Source organism: Siniperca chuatsi, linkage group LG13 (genome assembly GCF_020085105.1).
Source record: "Siniperca chuatsi isolate FFG_IHB_CAS linkage group LG13, ASM2008510v1, whole genome shotgun sequence".
Classification (NCBI taxonomy): domain Eukaryota; kingdom Metazoa; phylum Chordata; class Actinopteri; order Centrarchiformes; family Sinipercidae; genus Siniperca; species Siniperca chuatsi.
Window position 1 is genome coordinate 8,409,739 of NC_058054.1, and position 20,383 is coordinate 8,430,121.

Genomic DNA, 20,383 nt, shown 5'->3' on the forward strand with positions numbered 1-20,383 from the left:
AGGATACAATTACAAAGATTCTTTATTTGACGCGTCCTCTTAAATTTAACATATATTCAATAAAAATGCAATACACTATCTCGGCAAGTTAATGTAAAACTAATCCAGTTCAATCGGTTGCAAAATCGTCCGCCAGTACCTGAAGGCATCACAGCTCCATTCCATTGAGAGGATCTGGCCAATCAAAACGCGTCTATACCGTCATGTGACAAACCAACAGACTAGTAAATTACGTTTGACTTGAGAGCTGCTGATTGTAGGCTACTTTTCGATGTACAGTCAGTCAAAGCGGACAAGTTTCAGCTGTTGTTGGAGTTTGTTTTTTTCTAACGGAAATACTCTTGGGTTTTCATAGGCTCCATTGAGCAAAGTTTTGTCCTGGGCATTATGTCAGTAAACTGCCAAGCAGGTGAGTTAAAACAGCGTTTTTTGGCTGTGCCAGCAAAGCAGTTTATGACCCGGGTCGACTGTTTTTACCGGGACAGCAGCATCACTTTTCATTGTAAACTGCCCGGAAAAAGAAATGTTGAGGTCGCATTGTTTTTGATGTTGTTGGAGTTTTGTAACTACCTCTCGTGATTGTACTTCGTTTTGTTCTTTTAAATGTGTTATTTTCATTAGTATTTTCTTCGTATTCTAATGTGAGGAAGTGCCTTTATGTATTGACAGATAACGTTACTTTACAAACAAGCTAGCTAACGTTAACAGCAACACGTTGCTCAACGTTACAACCAACGGTTAAATGTTAACGTAAAAAGTACAGTCAATCCTATTGTGACACAAAAGAAAACATTTAAAGACATTAAATTACTTTAATGGCAGACAAAAATTACCATAAAATACGTTGCCGTAAACTCTAAGTTAAACTTAGTGTCACAAACATGAATAACTGTAAGGATGGTGAGTGAAGTGATTATCTACATGACAAATGGATGTGATTTTTATTTGATTTTTTGTGTATACTTTGGGTCCTCTTGTTTAAGTGGTTACTATACATGTGTAACAGGTCTTGTAACAATTCCGTTATACAGTAGATTAATGAGTTTGGAGAGGAGACCCCCCCCCAGCCACAGACACAATCACACACATCATCTTCACCCATCATTCTCTGTCTTTCAGCCATCCAGGGAACAGGGCAGCGTGGTGAGTTCAGGGGCTAGCTGGCCTGCTGTAAAGCGTGGCAGCTGGAGTGGTTGCTGGGATGCTACGGAAGAGCAGCAGCAGCAGCAGCGGTGGTGGTGGTGGGACTAAGCACGCCCAGGGTCTGCCTGGACACCTCTCCAAGCCACACACAGGATCTTTGTCAGCCGGATCCACCAAGACCTGGGGTATGGGCCCCAGCTCAAAGAACCCCAATCCCCTGAGCAGCATGGGGCTTACATCTCACCTGGTGGGGGCACCAGGAGTGGATCCAGAGTATGTAATGCAGCTGGTGAATGATGTACGGTGGTTCGCTGATGCGTTGCTCAGCCTCAAGGAGGCTATCCAGTGTAAAGGTGAGTTCAGGGGGAGCTGGAATGCGGAGGTGTTTGTGCAGGTACCGTGGAGATCAGGGAAGTGGAATGTTGTAAAATGACATAGTTGAAGAAAGAAAACCCATCTTCGGATACGTGTTACCACTAATCAGTGTTGCGTGTTCAGTGCATTCCGTGGATTATATTCTGATCAAGTGCTCTAATTACATTTTTTTGTGTGTGTCACTTTCCACTCGCCCACTTCTACTTCAGTTGAAATTTCTTATTATCCTAGATAGACTTTCAACAAACCCCAGATAGTGGTGGGGAATGTGTTGCATTCAGGGGATGGTTGAGAGAGTAACAGCCATAGCATGAGTAAGTCCTTTACTTAAAATCAAACATGTCTATTAGCTGCATTGCCTTCTGGTCTAAAGAGGCTACTGTCTATAGAGAACATAACTTTACTATCATGGATTTCTCCTTGTGTAATTGCTGACCACTTGTCTAGAAAGGAACCCTTGCTCTTTGAACTGGAGCACTGACATTAAAGCCTGATGTTTACCAATGATGCTATAGATAGCTAAACGTATCTGCCAGCAAATCCATTCTAGATACACTAGGAATGTATTGAAAAAAATGTCGTGTTGTCTTTGTTTGGCCAGTTGTCCACAGGAATCACATTTACTAAAGTGTAAACACACCCACAGCTTTTTAAACAGTGTTACAGTGAACATTTTTCTTTGACTCATAGGTAGTATATCACACCAACACTGTTCCTGTTCTGCTTTTGGATTAAATGTCCAGGAAGGCTCTGTGTGTTTTTGTGAATTTACAGATAAATTACTAAAGCCCAAAGTTTGCCATCACGACAGACAGCCAGAACCACCTGTGGAGTGTCAGCTTATAGTGTGATAACAGCCTCACTGTTACTGTAACATGCTGGAGCGCTTGCAGTGTTGCTAATGTGTTAACACCCACACACTGCTGCTACACACACAAGCACAGCAGACACCAGAGCAGACATAGGTTACTTATTTTCTTTCTGTTCTTCTTGGTTTTGATTGCTTTAGTTTGCTCTTGTTTGCTGACACACACAAACACTCTACCCACACAAACTCATATAGTGTTTATGTATAGGTTTCACAGTAGCATATATACTCATAGTAACTTACTGTATGTTATATATTATTTTTCATTATTAGTTTATCTGTGTATTTTTGGGGATTTATTAATCATTTACTCTATAAATAGTAAAAAAAAAGAAAAAAAAAGGTGAAAATTAAGCATCTTGAATTCCCACAGCCCAAAGTGACATCATGAAATTGCTTGTTTTGTCTAGTTGAAAATCTAAATATTTTTAATTTACTTAGCAATTAATCAACTAATCATTTGAGCACTAATGCTATATGTATAATAGCAATATATGCTATCCCGTCAGTGTGAGCAGACCTCTGATTTAGCTTTTTGGTGTCATTTTTACTATAGTTGTTCCATTGACAAACAAATTTCCTTCTGTGGAATCAATAAGATGAGACTGCCAATATATTACAACCATTACTACTCCTACTGTTCTGCTAGACACATACCCACACCCACATACCCTCATGCTGGGGTCCAACTGCAGGTCTAGCAGTGGGAGTGAGTTGTTTAGCCATTCCTCTGGCTGGAGGAGTGAGGCCTCTGTGAGTGAGCCTTGGCTTGCATCGAGTGTTGCTCTGAGCCATTACAAAAACATTTGGGATATTTGCCTCCCCGTTAACAACGGCTGTTATTCAGCAGGTGGGGATGAAATCATACCATATGACCCTATAATGTCATTCAACTATTTGTCATTTCAATTATTGGTTTATTTTTGTTATTCTTTTCTCGAAGACACTGACACAACTGGTTTGGTGGAAGATGCTGCAAGTATAATGTGGTTTGCTGTCAAAAGTAAACATTGTGCTATTTTCCTTACTAATTGGTGTGGAGAGTGGTGGTGGAAGATAGGCACACTTTAAATCCAATGCATTTTGTCAACAGTCCTCCTAGTTTTAAATACACATTGTGATGAGACTGCCAATATAACATCAGACCAATTAAAATTTGATTTAGAGACTGACAGTTTTGAGCTGTCTTAACTTTTCAAGGAGTTTCCAGTAGCCCCATATACTGTACATCCAAGTATTGTTAGTGATCATTCTGGCTCCTGTTTGCTGGAACAATCCTGGCAGCTGTCTCTGACGCTAATTATCACCGTTGAATGTTTTTTCTTGAGTTTTTTATGACCAGGTTCACATGCCCTCCATGTTCAAAGACACAGGTATTTATAGCCTTATAGAAAATACGCCAATAACCTCAATGTTATTAAGCGTTTGCTTAATTTAAGTAATTTAAGTAAAAAAAACTTTTTTGCGGTACCTTATGACATTCTACATAATGGTGATTTGATAATCTTAACCTATCTCAGTATGTCTACATCTTGTCCAGTGTGTGTATGTGTTTACATCCATAATTGGATTGGATTAATGAGTGTTTTTGTCTAAGGGGTCAGGGAGGTTACACAGTCTGGAAAAAGCAACAGTCAAAAGTCTGTTTTCTACTGATTTAAAACACGCTATGTCTCTATTTGGTAATCTCACCTGTATGTTAGGAGTTTAAAACAATGTTCATTATAATACCACAGTATTGTGGTATTATCCATAACAGACTATTGCATGGTCTATATTACTAACTTTCTAGAGGCAAGGCAAGTTTATTTGTATAGCACATTTCAGCAACAAGGCAATTCAAAGTGCTTTACATAAAACATAAAGTCAACATAGGGCAAAAGGGATTAAGGGGGATTTTTAAAGTGTAAAGTAAAAATTCAAAATAATTCAACTTGAATTGAACACACATGAAGAATGGTTCTTTCTTTCAAAAATGTAAGGCGATTATACAATTAGGTGTATAAGAATTTTTGTTACATTTTCATTAAAAAGCTGTACTTTTACATAACTGACCATCAGCATGGTTGTACCTCCTTATTAATTGAGCTGTATTTCCTTAAAAATAAAAAGCTAAACTGAGTTAAGACAGGGTTACACTTTGCTACATCTCTGCCCATAGTGTTGTTGTGTGATTAGCAGCATGTGTCTTTTTGCTTGAAAAGATAAACAGCCGGACAGCAACAGATCTCCATGTATTTGAGGAAAGCTGCAGGAACATGGTAGTGAGGGACATGGGGAGGAGGTTAGCGAGGCACATGCCAGCTCTCGTGTTATTCTTTTCATATTTGTAAAGGTCTGTCTCGAGTACTGTGTGAAACTGACACAATGCTTTTTTTGCTGACAGGCATGCACCCTGTTGTGATCTGGCAGGTTTGTATTCCCATTGCAGAGAGGCAGGTTTGTGTGTGTGTCGTAGCTCCTTATACAGAGAAAACTGAGAGTTTGGAAGATGCTTATTTTTCCTCTCAGGTCACCCGCCAGTTTTTAGCTGGAAGCACATGCACGCAGCATATTTGATTGTTGGAAACCCACAGGGGAACCCCATCAGTGACTGTAAGCTTGAGTTAGTTAACTAGACCCACCATATTCATACCCATGACTTCACACTTCCTCAGGGTCAGATTGTTGTGTAGATTTACACTTTCTCTCATAAATGGTCCCTCAATCACAGTGCTTGCTTGCTTATTTCCCAACAATAGTCAAGCTTTTGAAGAAGCAACCCAAGAAAAGAATGTGAGGCTATATGAAGTTTGACTGAATAGGTAACCCCTGTCTCCATCCCAAGCTTAACCTCTCTGCATCATACTCAGAATTTGATTTGAATGTTTAACCATAACATTTCCGTTAAATTGACCCAAAATGGTAAATAACAAATTGTTAACATGTAATTTTGTCAACGGGTAGTTTAGCATAAATCATCATCATTGTCTTGAAAGGAAGGGGCAGACAGAACAGACAAACAACAGGACTTTGGCTATGAGTATACAGCTTGTAGTCACAAAATGGACCTTAAACACTTTCCAGTTCCCCCAAATGTCTACTGTCAAAAAATGAACGCAATCATATAATATCGTAGAAAAGGTTTCAGTCGTAGTCATCTGGACACTGTTTTCAGAATCAAGACGTTTCGGCTCCCATCCGGAAGTCATTCTCAATTGTGAATGACTTCCGGATGGGAGCCGAAACGTCTTGATTCTGAAAACAGTGTCCAGATGACTACGACTGAAACCTTTTCTACGATAGAACACTCCTGGACGAATGAGGGACTACACCGCAATCATATAATGGTGCATCGAACCACTCAGTAAATTATTGTGGCATCAGTATGTAATTGTTGCTAACAGTGAAGTCATACTTATTATTGGTGGAATATGTCCATAATGTTTTGCTCTTAACTCAAGTCACACACATTGTGGCTTAAATTCCCCTGATGCCAACATTACAAGCATAATAGTATTTAATAAGCATTTAATAGTAATAGTACAGGGCTTGTAATTGTAAAGCATTTCAGGGCCAATATAGTAAAAGAGAAATGCAATAAAAACGTCTTGAAAATGAAAATGATATTTTCTTCATTCTGAAATTTTCATTTTAGCCTGCATTGCTTTGCAGAAGACAGCTTTGTTAATGGTTTAAATCAGGATGAAAAAGGAGTCCTCTACACACAGCCGAGCTGCTGTCCCCCTCCCATCCCCCCACTCTCCTGCATACTCTGCATTCCTTTAGAACAAATGTTCACTTGTAGCCATAGTGCCTTCAATAGACTAATGGTAGGTGTGAGTCAGATTGACTATAAAAAGTCTCCTAAAAATAATTCCGCTTAGATTTGTGGTCATAAATACAACTCACAAGAGGCTATTTAGTCAATGTTGTCTTTCATTTCAAATTTTCAGATTGGGAAAAGTGAAAAATGAATACCTATTTTTTTTTTATAGAATCCAAGGGAAATATCTTAGGGCAACAGTTGCAGTCATTGTAACATGCCAATATATTTTATAGAGTATATGAACTGACTGACTGAGGGAATCACAACCTGTGTGTGGCAGCCATCTGAACTATGCAGGACAAAACTGTTACTTACAATTTGATCTTTTACTTTGTCAACTATGAAGAGTCATTTTGCAAAATGCTACATATGCGATATACTAAGCACAAGCCCTGTTTCTTCATCATTTTACATCCTTGTTTTGCCTTTTTTTTTTTTGGTGACCACACAGGAACATAACAACTGTAAATGTCACTTAGAAATGTCTCCTTTTTTTCTTCTTCTTCTTCTTTTTTTTTTTTTACAAATGTGAAACAAAACCATATGTGGTTTCCCCTCATTATCAAGCCAAAAAAGTTTAGGAATGTGTGTTGAGAAATGTGTGGATAGTGTACAGGCCAACAGGATGAGGTTTTAACTTTAAATGCCTTTTGTTACGACAACAGATAGCCATCAAGACACTGTTTGAAATTCTATTTCCTTGAATGTTCCTTTGCTCAAGAGAGTCAGGGTTACTTATTTTAGCCTTTAAGCCTCAGGTGGAACAGAAAACTAAAGTGTTTCACAACAGCTCTTTTACAGTTCCACTTCAGGGCAGAACAAACATCTCACAGCATAGCTGAGGAGCATGAGGTTGAGAGTTTATTTACCACAGATAAACTATGGAACATGTTACCTCTCACTATGCTACTACAGAAAATGTTTTTCATACAATGTAGTGCTGTGTGAGAAGAAGCATTAAGTGTCTTTAAATGAGGAGGAATATGTCTAGCTGACTCACAAGTCCTTGTTCAAATATGAAAACTGGCATTTTTCAACTGCTGGTGTCATCATGACACTGATAAGATCCGGCTGCACGTCAGTTAAACTGCACTGTTCTGTGTTTCACAGTACCAGTCTGTAACTGTGTTGTCAGAAGACCAGACTTTTTTGAGCAGTCTATGATAATATGTTCAGAAAGTATTTGGTTGTCTCTTACAAGGGCTTGTTTACCTTTCTACTGATCATAACAAAGTTGTTTATTCATGGACTTGTTTTTCTTTTGGCTCAAAAAGGTTTGTATTGATTTGTTTGAAATGTTTAGTTTTGTGGGGTCAATTGAAAATGATAAAAGTTACCTTTAGTAGGCTTATTAGAGTAAATGCTGGCATTATGTTCCTTCTATCTTTTCTTGTAGAATTTTTTCAAAATTGAACCAGTTTATAACCCTGTTTATAGCCATAAAAGCCACCACCACTCTCTAAAAAACATCCAGCAATAGCTACCACAAATATCTCCCCTTCTCACACAAGTGCCCCTATGCCAACTGAAGTGGCCACTTGCGGGTGGTGCCTTCAATCGAGAGAAAAGCCGAATTCTAGCACATAATGGTTTAATGGCCTGCTGCTCTTAGGAGAAAGAAAGGAGAGATTTGTTGGGCAGTAACTTTCCCCTGTGATGCTGAAGGATGTTTTTGTGCAAGCTTGTGGTTGGGGTGTGTTTCCTGGGGTGGGATTTATGGTTATGGGCTCTGGATGTTTGTGTAGGAGATTGGTCATGGCGAGGGGTGGATTGGCCAGTGGAGCTCCTGATAGCAGGGGGACGTCATTTGGGCCAATTGGGCAGACCTGCTGAAATTTACAGCGGTGGATCAGGCCTGCGCAGAGAGGGAGCTCAGGCTTGTGGAGCTGTTTTGTGAGTCGGACTGTTGTTTGTCTCACCTCTCTGTGTACCTCCTGTGATAGACTGTGTGTTGATTCAAGAATGCAGACTTGTTGTGCACCTGCTGTATAGTCCCCCAAACATGTACTGAAGTGTCAAAGAATTAGCCTGACTGTGAAGCCCAGACCTCACAGAGTGTTGTTCACTAATAGGCTGAAAGCAGGTAGCTGTTTATGGAGTGCCTACTGTTTACTGTCTGTGTGATGTCTGGGGCCTGCTCTGTCTCCTGACAATGCTGTTTGGGGTGGGGGGGGGTGAAATTAGTCTTTGGAGATGGACTCCTGACCAAACAATTCCACCTGTCGCAGATCAGGTTGCAGCTAGCTCAGCAAAGCGAGCAGAGTCTGTTACAGTGAGTATTTAATGTTTTCTGGCCTTGTGGTTTGGGATTGAAGAGACTTGTGGATAATCTGTATATGTTATTAGTCCAGGTTTCTCTGTGGAAAGGACAGAAAGTGGCTGTTTCCATTTGGAGGGGAGCATTTGGGGTGATGACTGAGTCACCAGAGAGAGCAATGTGTCACCATCCTGGAATGAGGTAGTCTGACACACTTCTAAAAGAAAACCTGAAAATCAGGTGTAAATCCGTCACCTTCCAACCTCCCAGAGAAGAGGAAGAGGAAGAGGAGGAGGAGGAGGCAGGATGCTGATGGAGTAATATAGCCTTCTTAGTCTTTCAGTAAAGCCCTACGGCTGTTTCCCAAGCAGAACTGTGTCAGAGCTGCCGAGGCTTGTTTCATGTCGAGCAGATCGCGTGTCCAGACAGGTCAGTTGATTGCCTGTTGTTATCAGTGGGGGGAGTAGAGGTTGTAACCTCTGTCAGGCCACCTGAAGATTTGGATTAGATTGGTCATCCTCTACACCAGACACACAATGATCTTTGTTTGACACAATAGGACCCCCGCACTCAACAAAATAAGGGGGGACATTCATTTAAAAGGCAAATGTTTGAGCCACTGTATTGTGTAAAGTTGAGTCACCTTAAACCTGCTTAAAAGTGGTACTCCAAAGTGGTGTTATAAGTATTTAGTAATTTTTTGGTATGTATAAGTATGAGTATGTGTTTGCTGCATACAGATTGACAGCAGAGAAGTGGATTATTCTGGATGAGTGGTTTGAGAAGTTTCTGTTGACATTTATATCCCTTCGTTTCCTGTGAAAATGTGTCACTAGTGGAATCCATTGTAACCAACATGACTTGAAGCTGCTAACTTTTTACAGCCACCTTTCAAGTCTTCAGATGCTGAATATTGATACATTTTGGGTGTATCACTTTGGTGAACCTGTGCAAAATTATTGGTATTATTTAAAGAACATGTGACTCATCCATATATACTTAATTTTATGGTTTACTTTTAGGAAATCTTTTAGGCTTAAAAATGCAACACGTGGGGACATGCAGATAAACTTTTCGTTATTATATAATGCATTTTAATACTTATATGGACTTTTTCTGTCATTGATTTCATCCTGTCTAGCAGAATGATAAATGTTCAAATGATCATTTCAAAATGATACATAGGCAGCGCAGGTTTTGAAGAGAAGCACCCCAGAAGCAGAGATGTTTTAACCTTAATGGTTTGGTCGTATCATGCATATTTCATTGCAAACTAGAAGGTAAATGACAAATACTAGAGATGTAGGAGGGACAGGGTAATAAATCTAGTGATATGATCTTGTTGTAGTTATTTCATGGAACACGGATGGAAACTTTTCTGAAAGAAAGTAAATATAGAAACCTTTAAACTGCCAAATTAAATTAACAAAGTGTTCTGTGCAGGTCGAGCTAAATCCACCTACCATACTTGTATTTTTAACACTCAGCTGTCAGGAGTTGTGCATCAAAAAAGGGACTAGAGTCATGACTAGCATGATTGTCAGGTACATGTGATGGATCTGCTGCAACATCCCAAGTGAAACTCTGATGTAGAGCTGAAACAATTAGTCAATTAAATGATCAACAGAAAATAAATCATCAGCTGTTTTTAAATAATTTTTATAGCAAAAATGCAGAACATTTGCTTTTTCTTGTCTTGCATTATAGTTAACTGGATATCTTTGGGTTTTGGACTATTGATAACTTTTCAGTGTAATGTTTAAACTACTAGAACTATTTTTTTAATGTTGTTTTATTTTCCTAGAAGGGAGAGAGGTCTTGATCTTGAAAATAAATGAAGCAGGCCGAGAATGAAGCGTGGCTGGGACACCAGCTCATCCCACCACTGTAAAGAAAGACAAGGTAGCCTTGAGCTGCGTTGGCGTTTGCAGGGGGTCCTCCTTTAAACAATATGGCCCAGCTCTATGCCTCAGCGCTGTTATCTCTACCAAAACAATTGCATGGCCCCCACAATCGGCTGCAAATTTCCAGTGCGCTTTTTGATGCCATTGTTGTGACAAAACCACTCACCACTGATTTTTACAAGCTTTCTCTCAGCTGTCTCACGCTGCAGTGAGCACAGAGCCTCTCCCACAGTTCAAAGGGCAACAATGGTGGTGATCAGTATGAGCTGTCACACAAAATTTGACCTTGTTTTGATAACTTTATTCACATTTCTGATTTGTTAAATAGAATTATTTTGTTAGAATTCTTTAATCTGGTTTTTTAGGGTGAAGAATTAACGATGATCTAAGTAGCCTAATTGCGCACAGTCTGTGCTGACATACACACGCACAATGTGGAGGTTAAGCCATGTGCACACTTGTATTTGACAAAAAGGTAATCTATATTTTAACCCTCAGTTTTTTTTATTAAAAAAATGGTTTAAACTAAAAAAAACTTTAAATATTTTTTAACCCCCCAAAGCAGCTCTGCTGTCATTAGTGTAGACATGGTCTTTGTTCTCTGAAGCTGGTGTCTATCATTAATGGAAATTGCTGGCTGCTATTTATTTGTTTGTGCCACTCCATTACAGTGTTTTAACTCTGCACAGTGGAGCATCTTTGGCAGCTGGCAGTGGGTGATAGTAAACAAAGGATAAAGCCAATACCAATGAATTCAAAAGTGCCCTGATTGGCTTCAATTCCAATCTAGCAGATTGGCTCAGGACATCCCTCTGTCATCGTTGCCACAACATCACAGCTATCGTTATTTCCTCACAATTTGTATCCCTTTCGCTTCTCTGAAGACCAGATTAGTCTAATTGAATTCTTTTCTTTTCAGAGGAAAGGGAAATGGGTGATCCTAACTAACATTACTGCTGTGATTCCATAGCAGCATCTTCAGTCATGCTTCGCTTGTGTCATGCTAAGTGAAAATTCTCAGGTGTGCACCCCACTAAGGCTGGCTCTCGTATGCTAATGGACAAACCGCATGTCTTTGATAAGAAAATCTTCAAACACCACTAAGCTAACCAAAAAGACCTTGATGACCACAACTGAGAAGGTTAAAAGGAAGGGGAGGGTGCTTAATGAAGGCCCATTGTCAGTGTCAGTAGGGAGGGGGACCTTAAAGTGTGTGTTGCAGGGTCAGGGTCCTCTCTCGCCAAGCAGGTGAGTCCCCCTCCTCTACTACCTTTTCTCTAATCCTGGGGGGTGGAAGCTAATTTTTGTACCTTTGGAGAGTGTCTTCAAGTCTTCTTTGTGTTGTGTTCTCTAGTAATTCATTGTCAAAATCTTTTCTTGCCTAGTGTCTATATTATTATCTATTTCGCCTATCGTTTTTGTTAAATAGTGTCACAGATGGCCAGGGCTTATGTCTCAGTTGCAGATTATGTCTCTTCTACCATGTTTTACACCAGCCAGCTGAAATAGTGTGTATGTGTATGTGTGTGTGTGTGTGTGTGTTTTGAATAAGGGAGGAGTCAAATGTGTAACACACACAAACACACAGGCTCTCATTTTCACACCCTCTGTCATTTCTTTTAACGTTCCAATTAATTCAGTCTGTCATCTCGCCCTACTGCCTGGTGGGGTGGCCTTGATGAAAAACAGATGACTTTTCTGTTTCCAGCCAGTGTCTGCTTCTTCCAAAACAGTGAGTTAGACATGAACTCACCTATTGTCTGGTGCCAACTTGCAGAGCTTCCACTGATTACCCTGCATCCGAGCAGGAGACAGATTATTATCCTCTCCTGTTGTTTGGACAAGATTCATCGTGTGTCAAGTTTTTCTTTTTGACTTTTATTTTGCCCAAAGAGCTTAATTGTCTGTAAAACACACTGCAACACTGATTTGACAAGTGCTGTAGGAATGCTGTAGAACAGTTGATACAGAGGACCCATACAGTTGTGAAGAAGAGCATTCATGGTCAGTAAAACCCTTGATAAAATACATAAATACATATAAATGGTGTACTACCCTTCACTGCTTTGCCTGGCTCTACAGGAAAAACATGCCTTTCATAGCGCTCATAAGGGGAGCGATGTAATCTGAATGGATTTTGTACATTCTTTTCCTCCTAAAGTATCATCTTCTTAAGCCTCACTAGTAACAGAGAGAAATACAAGATCTTCTTCAGCTTTCTTTTTGCCACTCACACTCTGCTAATTGCTGCAGAAAAAGTATGCTTGCATAACAGCTACCATTGTCACTTCTTAAATTTAATTTCTTCTTTAGTATGAGTGCCCTTTTATTGTTATGCATTTTGCAAATTGTATCCTACACAAACTCAGACTCTGCACCACAGTTGTATTTATTCAGTGCTTAAGCAGTTGAATAAATAAATAAGACATTTAGCTGTCACACTCAACTCCTCCAGGACTCAAATATGTTGACGGATACATCGGCTGTTGCACAGATCAAATCTGTGGCTTTTATGTTAACTGGGACGTTTCTCGAAAGTACAATATTGACTCTGCCTCACTTGTGACCACAAAAGCACAAAAAGCACGTCATCATTTCTGTGTTCATCATCTTCACCTGTCTGAGAATGTTACAGTGGTGATTGAGACAGTGTAATCTGTTTACATAGATACGTGCCTCTTCCGTTGTACATGGTGTCACTCTCTGCCTGGAGGAAGCCAAAAAGAAGTTTCATCACAGTAGTTTTATGCTGCAACAACTGAGTCACTGTCTCTCAACCAGAACCATCTTCCACTTTTCATCTGAAGGCACAACCACGCCCACAGATAAAATATAACAAAACATGTACTGTATTATTTGTCGTGGGGGGAATTGTCTGGATTAGACAACAGATGACAGCGTGTGGAAGTTACGTGTGGAATGCCAAGAATTAATTTGACATTGGCTAACCTGTGACTCAAAATGTGGTATGATGATGGTGACTTTGACTAATAGATGAAACTTTGTGATTGCGTGGTAGTTGGATTTCTGATTTAATGAAGCTTTTGTTAGTCTTGTCAAGGTCTTGATACTTACATGACTTAACCTGGCTGACCTACTTGTGCCTTCTCTTTTTTTCTAGAGAATCTGGAAGATCTTCAGGAGGTGGTGCAGGAGCGTTTGGCAGAGTTACTCCGCGTCCTCAAGGCTGTCATCGGCAAACATCAGACCCTCAACTCGGCAGACATCCTGGGAGTGGCTGGAACAGTCATTGCCAAGGTCAAAGGTCAGTAATTACTCACTAGCATGCATGGGTGCACACAGACATACAGGTAAACACACACAGGTGCCCAGATGATGCTCAGATATCTTGGCATGAAATATCACTGTTGCACTACTGGTTCAGGCATAGTGTGGGAAATAACCTGCAGGAATTTTTTTAACTCTCTGCTTGGTTAGGGTTGGCTTGGAGATTTGTTTTTAAAAGATTGCAGTATTAGAAGTTATTATTCCTTCAGCAACAGATCCGTTTCCCTTCTCCTTAATGAATACAAACAAAAGGAATCTCAACTCATGAATTCAATCTACTGGAAATGTGATTCACTGCAAGGGCATTTCTTCACTTGACTTGCACACAAGAATCTCTACAGCGGAGACTACATGGCTGTAATTTGCATTCCATATTTCAGTGGCTGCAGAGGCCCCTTTGGCAGGCTGCTTGTCAGTCAGGCACATCCACGTTTCTTCATTCTTTTCCCTGTGTTGTGAGGTGTGTGGTTGTCTGACAGCTCACCTGCCCTATCTCAGTATCTGAGTTGTGACCTATTCCTTAAGAATGCACGTCTGCATGTGTAATCCATTGAGTGGTGCTTTGTCAATGTCTAGAATGCAAAAAGGAAACAAAAGAGATCCAGTATTATATCAGCCAAAGGAATTCTTGGCATTGTTGAGACTAACTTTAATGACAGGACAGACTGTAACTTCAGTGACCGGATCAAGAAACGAAACCATGACTAATAACTGAAGGTTTCTATCATTTATACATATTTATAAAGCATGTTTGAAGACGACAGTTTGTATGACACCCAGTAAAACACCTATGATAAGCTAAATGGGTTTCCTTAAATTCCTTAATAGAGTAATACAGTAATAAGTGCAAAACATGACTTTTTGCTAACAGAAATAGTGATGCACCAATCCAATACGCTGAATCAGTATCGACACTCATACTGACTTTATTAAGCGGATTGGGTATCTGCCATGATGTGACCGACCCAGAGTAAATACAGTTTCTTTGTTTTTTCCACTATCACATTCATTCAATTACGGCCACCATATCATTTTTAAGTGCCACAATAATACCTGACCTCATGTTAACTCACATAAAGATTATTTCAATGAGTTCTGTGCAGTGAGGCATACAGATCTTAAATTTGAGAAAAGAGAGCACTTGTATCTGACTGGGACTCAGTATGAGCAGATGCCCTGAGGTGAGGTATCAGAATCGTATTGAGAGAGAAATAGTTGTATTGGTATTGGTGCACTCACTCAATTATTATATTGTATGCTAAAATTGCACAAAATTTGCATTAACACCCATAGAATGATGGTGCTATTGCAGTGCAGCATGCCATTTTTTCTATTTTATAAGGAAAGCCCTGTCATTTAGTCCTGTAGTAAATACTTTAATTGCATATCTAGTTGACAAGTGGAAACTTGGAAATGTGCCTGTCCACAAGGGGGTGCCTCATCAACGCACACCCTGGCCGGACTGTCCCTAATGGCTGGTAGGTAACACAATACTGACATAGTCAGCGAGATAGAGGAGGACTGAAAAGAGGCTGAAAGAGGAATGAATCAGTGAGACGTCAGTGATGAGGACTCAAAGGTTTGGATGATAACAGGCCTTGTGCGCCCTAGTGTCTTCAGAGTGTGTCTTCTCTTCACTCATATTGCTGTTTGATGCTTGGTCATGACACCTGGGGCATTTGGACAGCTGCCAGAATTTACTGGGGGGGGGGAATCTCCTCCCTCCCTCTCCAAACACATGGTTGCCTAACCAGTTTCAAGTGCCATTTACATATAGATGTTATCCACTCAAACAATTCTCCTACTGTTGTTCATCTGACACTGCAGGCAGATTTTAATAAACCTGAAGATGTTAAGAACACGTTCAGCTCCACTCAGCTGTATAATGCGAAGGGTTTCATGCTAGACAGAGACAACTATTGCTGTATTCCATACTTCTTCTCTATTTGTGTGTCATCAACGATATGGTCTTTTCACAGACTCACTGACTCAAACCAGACCCAGACCAAGTTTCTTTTCCTGGTCACATTGTGAGAGAGTGTTCATTTCCCCCTCCTCCTACTAAAAAACTGCAGGGCACTGCAATAAAAGTGTCAACTTCCACAACTTATTGAAATTCTTTCCCTGCTCTCTGTCCGCCTTTGTCTATGGGAGATGCTGGCAGGAATGTATTTGTTTACTGCAAGCAGACTCTAAGCAGATAAACCTATTGTAGATCTATTTAATTCATCTAAGAAAAGCATGTTGTTCAATGATAACGGATGCTCTTTTCTGCATTTAAATACAATTGTTTTTTAGTTTTCTTTAGTTTACCTTACTAATAAAGCTATTATATTTTAGTTTACAGGGGCTAATTGTCCCAGTTATGGCTCAACCATGAGAAAACAATGGCCCCTGTACTTGAATGATGCAGTTTCCATATTTCAATCGTGACAAGGGGGGCTGAGCTCTGGAATCATTGTTATGAGACCCACAGGATGTCCTGAGGAAGAAGTCAGCGCAGAGCTGTACGCTAGCATTCAGGGCCAGGGAGGTGCACGGCAGGGAGGCTTGCACCACTGCGTCTCCTCTCTTCTGGTGTCTTCTGGAACGTGGGGATACCTCCGCAACCCAGGATGCCATGACCCTTCTGTGCTTCGTCATCGGTTGGGAAATTCTAATAACTCAACCACCATTGACATGGTTTGAATTTGCTCTCATGAAGAGAAAATGGAAGCACAAAAGCTAGAAAGCAGTCTGGAAACTGGGACTGTTTAGAGCTTTTTTCCCCAGAAACTGATTCACATTATAGACAATGATGCCAGGTGACAGAGAGAAAAGGTAAGTGTTGTCACGGTTGTCTGTTTTGTTACATGTCACAGAACTCAAGCTGTGTGAGTGTTTCCTGTTGCGGGCTGACAGGAAGTACTCATTTTAGTCAGATTTCACTGCTTGTGTCTTTGGTTCCTCTGATTGCTTTCTGCAAATGTCTTCTTTCTGAGTGAACTGTTTCCTGACAAGGGCAGTTCTGAGCACACATTCTCGAAGATTTGTCTAGCTTCGATGGCCTTACGGTTCTAAACTCGGTGGACGTCTTACTGTCAATAGATCTCAAAGTAAATAATGTGAATGATTGATTGCTTCTTCTGTGCATGATCGACATGGAAGATGGCCTATGGAATTATAACACACTGGAACAAAGCAGGGAAAATTTGGGATTGTTTCTGAATATTCCTTGAATATCCATCCTTGAAGATCTTTGAAGCTGTTCAGAAGAAGACATTTCTGATTTGGTAGGAAGACATGGACTGTACATGTCATTACCTTAGACTACTTCCGATCAGAACGGTTGTGGTTTTTAAGATGTTTTCATAGCCTTTTCTTTAAAACTGTTGACCCTGTGTAACTGCTCAGGACGGTTGACTTTTTGTCTGTCATCAAACACTTACTTGAAACAACTTTTTCCTTTAGGCGATAAACCACTCTCCACAAAAGCCATTTACCTATGGTCTCTATTGCTTATGATTGCAGAAAGAAAACAAAAAAATACAATGCTCTGGGGCAAATTACATACATTTAATCTACATTTAATACATTGTTGTTGGTTTTAAAATTAAATTTAGCTGTTTGTTTCACTTCGATGTCCATGTGTTTATTACCTAGTTGTGTAAATACTTTTGTTTAATGATTGAGTATACATGAGCTGGTTTGTAATTCAATGTTATTTTGGTTCCTGTGTATTTTATCACTCTCCACAGGCATTAACTTCAAGGAAGTGAACCCAGAAAACACAAAAGCTATATTTGGCGAGATACACACATCCATTGACACTTTGGCATTCACATTCGGCAATGTGTGAGTACAATGTTTGTATACCTTTTCAACACCACTAGATTTTTATTACTTTATTGTGTAACATCCAAGAAAAGCAGGGCCGACTTCAGCCAATCTTAAATCTTTAATGAATCTTTCTGTCCTCTGTATATCTGTGTTTTGAATTGTAGATCTGTTTTTTGTTTTTTAATCAGAGGGAACAACAGTATACTTCAGAGTTGCATTTCTCGAAGCCCTTTACTACTGTATAGATTGTAATTTTGACCATATCAAACTTTTGACATACATCTTCATCTTCACATCTACCCTTCAGAGTTTCTGACTTCCTTATGGGAGATGTGGACAGTGGCTCAGGGTTGGGGATCCCCCACACCAGGAGAAGCAGGGTAAGAAACCATCTTTCTTTTCCCAGCTTTGGGCCACCAATTTTTTTTTTTTTTCATAGCTTTGTTTTCAAACATTCAAAAGGGTGCACTTAAAGCAGCAATTTTACCACCCCTCCATTTAAAAAAGCCTCAAAGACTTGCTTTCTGTACTTAATTGGGGTGTTGAAAACCAGCTGCTTCTGATGCCTAACTTTGATTGTATGTCTGCTATTCCTTCTTTATAATCTAAAATGTCTTTTTCACAGTCTTATGACAATCTCTCTGTGGATCCTGAGGAATATCTTTCAGAGAAAAGTGACATTGTGGGTAAGTGTTATTCACATTCCCCCATTTACCTCTGAGCAATGTATGTGTAAAATGAATTCATCCTGAAATGTAATAGCTATTAATGGCTGCTTTACAAAGCATTTAATGGTTGCTTTGTAGCCCAGGGCACCCCGGAGTGTCAGCTTGTGAGTTAGCTGAGTGATTTAGGCTTTGGACTCTTGAATGCCTGAGGTAGACCCGCCTTAAACCTCTGCTTCCACCCCTGTTATTTCTGCTGCTTTTTCATACTAGCTGCTCGTTTTTCCCTCTCTGTCCACATATCTGACATTCCTTGCCTGTTTAGGAGTAGTTCCGTGTGCAATGGGAAACATGGGGTTTGTGTTAAATCAGATGGCGAGTGACTGGGAGAGGTGCATCACAGTGTAACCTGTAAAAAGAAGATCATATTGTTTTCATATCCTCCTACACTGTCAACTTAGCCTTAATGTGTTTTTTCATTTACCTCCTCCCTGTTGGGATAGTAGAAATGAGACACATAAATCCAACACATGACTATTTTGTTGATACCATGTGTTTCGATTCACTTTGTTTAGATATGTGTGTCTCCTCTGCTGACTCTCCAGGCCCAGAGGTGCCGTTGTCACGGGAGGAAGAAGTCGACTTGACCCTGCTGAAGAATGACAGCGGGGTGGAGTCTGCTCTACTCTACGCCAAGGCCTGGTCCAAGTACATCAAAGACCTTCTGGCCTGGATGGAGAAACGACTGGCTATGGGTGAGACATTGAGATTATTGACAGTGCACTGGGTTGCAAATGGAGGGTTACGGCATTAGGGCATTATACTAGACGTTATGGGAAAGGATGTGTTAATTGATAACTTCTGAACTGTGATTTTGTGGTAAAAATTCACCCCATCTTGTGTTGCAGTGCAGTTGAAACGAGACAAAGTCAGTTATCTGTAAATTATATTTGACCCAGGGTTGAAGCAATGTTTTGCAAATAGACCCCCGGGTCATTATAAGTCTTTTGACTGTTAATTGAGTTCAGGAGTGGCAGAACAGTTTGTGGGCTCTTTATAGCCATTTGGTCATGCCGGCAATATGGTCTTTAAGAAGGAAACTCCGCTCAGTCAGTCAGGAATAAGGGCCTCACTCCTTTATACCCAAAGGCAAACTTCATCAAAATGCAGAGATTTTTTTCCCTACACATCATATATCGATTATTATGTTCAGGAATATCAAAATGATTACAGAAAATTAATCGGCAATGGTAAGACATCTGGAATTTCAAAATCAGTCTAATTGTGGATATGCTCTGCTTCTACTATATATGTACAGTATATACACAATATGATATAGTCTATGTATGCTTGCTTATGCTTCAGCTGACTGTATTAACAAGCAAACTATGTAGCTTAACATGCCTGTAGAGGGCTACAACTGAATTGGGATATGTATTTATTGAGAATCTGTATTTATTTTGCAGTCTGAACATAAACCATTTGCCTTACTGTGTGTTACTGTGTAGTGACACCTACTTAGTACTCTTCATTTTGCTCCGTGTAAGATATATGTAATATACTGTACTGTGTAATGTAATAACCAAAATGAGTTCCCATCTCACCTGAAGCTCATGAGTGTGAAATATGTGTTCGTTTGGGGTCCACCATTATGCAATTTGATTAAATACGCTACATACACTTTTATCCAAAAATAGCCAATCATAAGTTGACAGTGATTACAGACATAAATGATTCCTTATCTTTTTGTACAACTATTTTTCTTTCAGATATTGAGTATGCCAAAAATTATGCCAAAATGGCAGAGTCTGTAAAGACACTGGTCAGTCAACAGGTAACAGAATTGCCTTTTTATATAAATATTTGACTTTATTTATAATTTGTAATTAGTATAGAATTGTTACCTCATGTCTTTATTAAAATAAATATTTGTTTGAAATTGTTATTCAGATGTTAATTTCTTTATTTCATTTGTCCAAGGACTACATGCCATTCAGTGATATCTACGTTTCCACATTTAAGAACGACATTGAATACAGACAGCTGCTCATTCAAACTGCAATGGCTCTTCAAACGAATAAATTCGTACAGGTAAGAGTGACAATAGAGAGTAGACTGTAGCCCACATAGAGCACTTGAGTCTGTTACCTTATCTGACTTTAAACCAGTTGGGTGTACTTCAAGCCTTCTGTTGTTGGATTAAATTCAGCCTATGGTGAAATTTGCTCTGACTAGGGGAAAAAGACTGCATGATTG

At 39.8% G+C, this 20,383-nt stretch overlaps 1 protein-coding gene across 1 annotated transcript in view; it reads left to right on the plus strand.

The window, feature by feature from the left end:
- Positions 1 to 231: 231 nt before the first annotated feature.
- LOC122886378 (rho GTPase-activating protein 29-like) overlaps positions 232 to 20,383 on the plus strand; it is a 31,326-nt gene continuing 11,174 nt past the window's right edge. The window contains 9 exon segments of the mRNA XM_044218471.1: positions 232 to 409; positions 1,120 to 1,496; positions 13,477 to 13,620; positions 17,381 to 17,477; positions 17,770 to 17,842; positions 18,088 to 18,148; positions 18,733 to 18,882; positions 19,897 to 19,961; positions 20,108 to 20,218. Coding sequence (XP_044074406.1) covers positions 1,202 to 1,496; positions 13,477 to 13,620; positions 17,381 to 17,477; positions 17,770 to 17,842; positions 18,088 to 18,148; positions 18,733 to 18,882; positions 19,897 to 19,961; positions 20,108 to 20,218 — 996 coding nt within the window. The 5' untranslated portion in view covers positions 232 to 409; positions 1,120 to 1,201.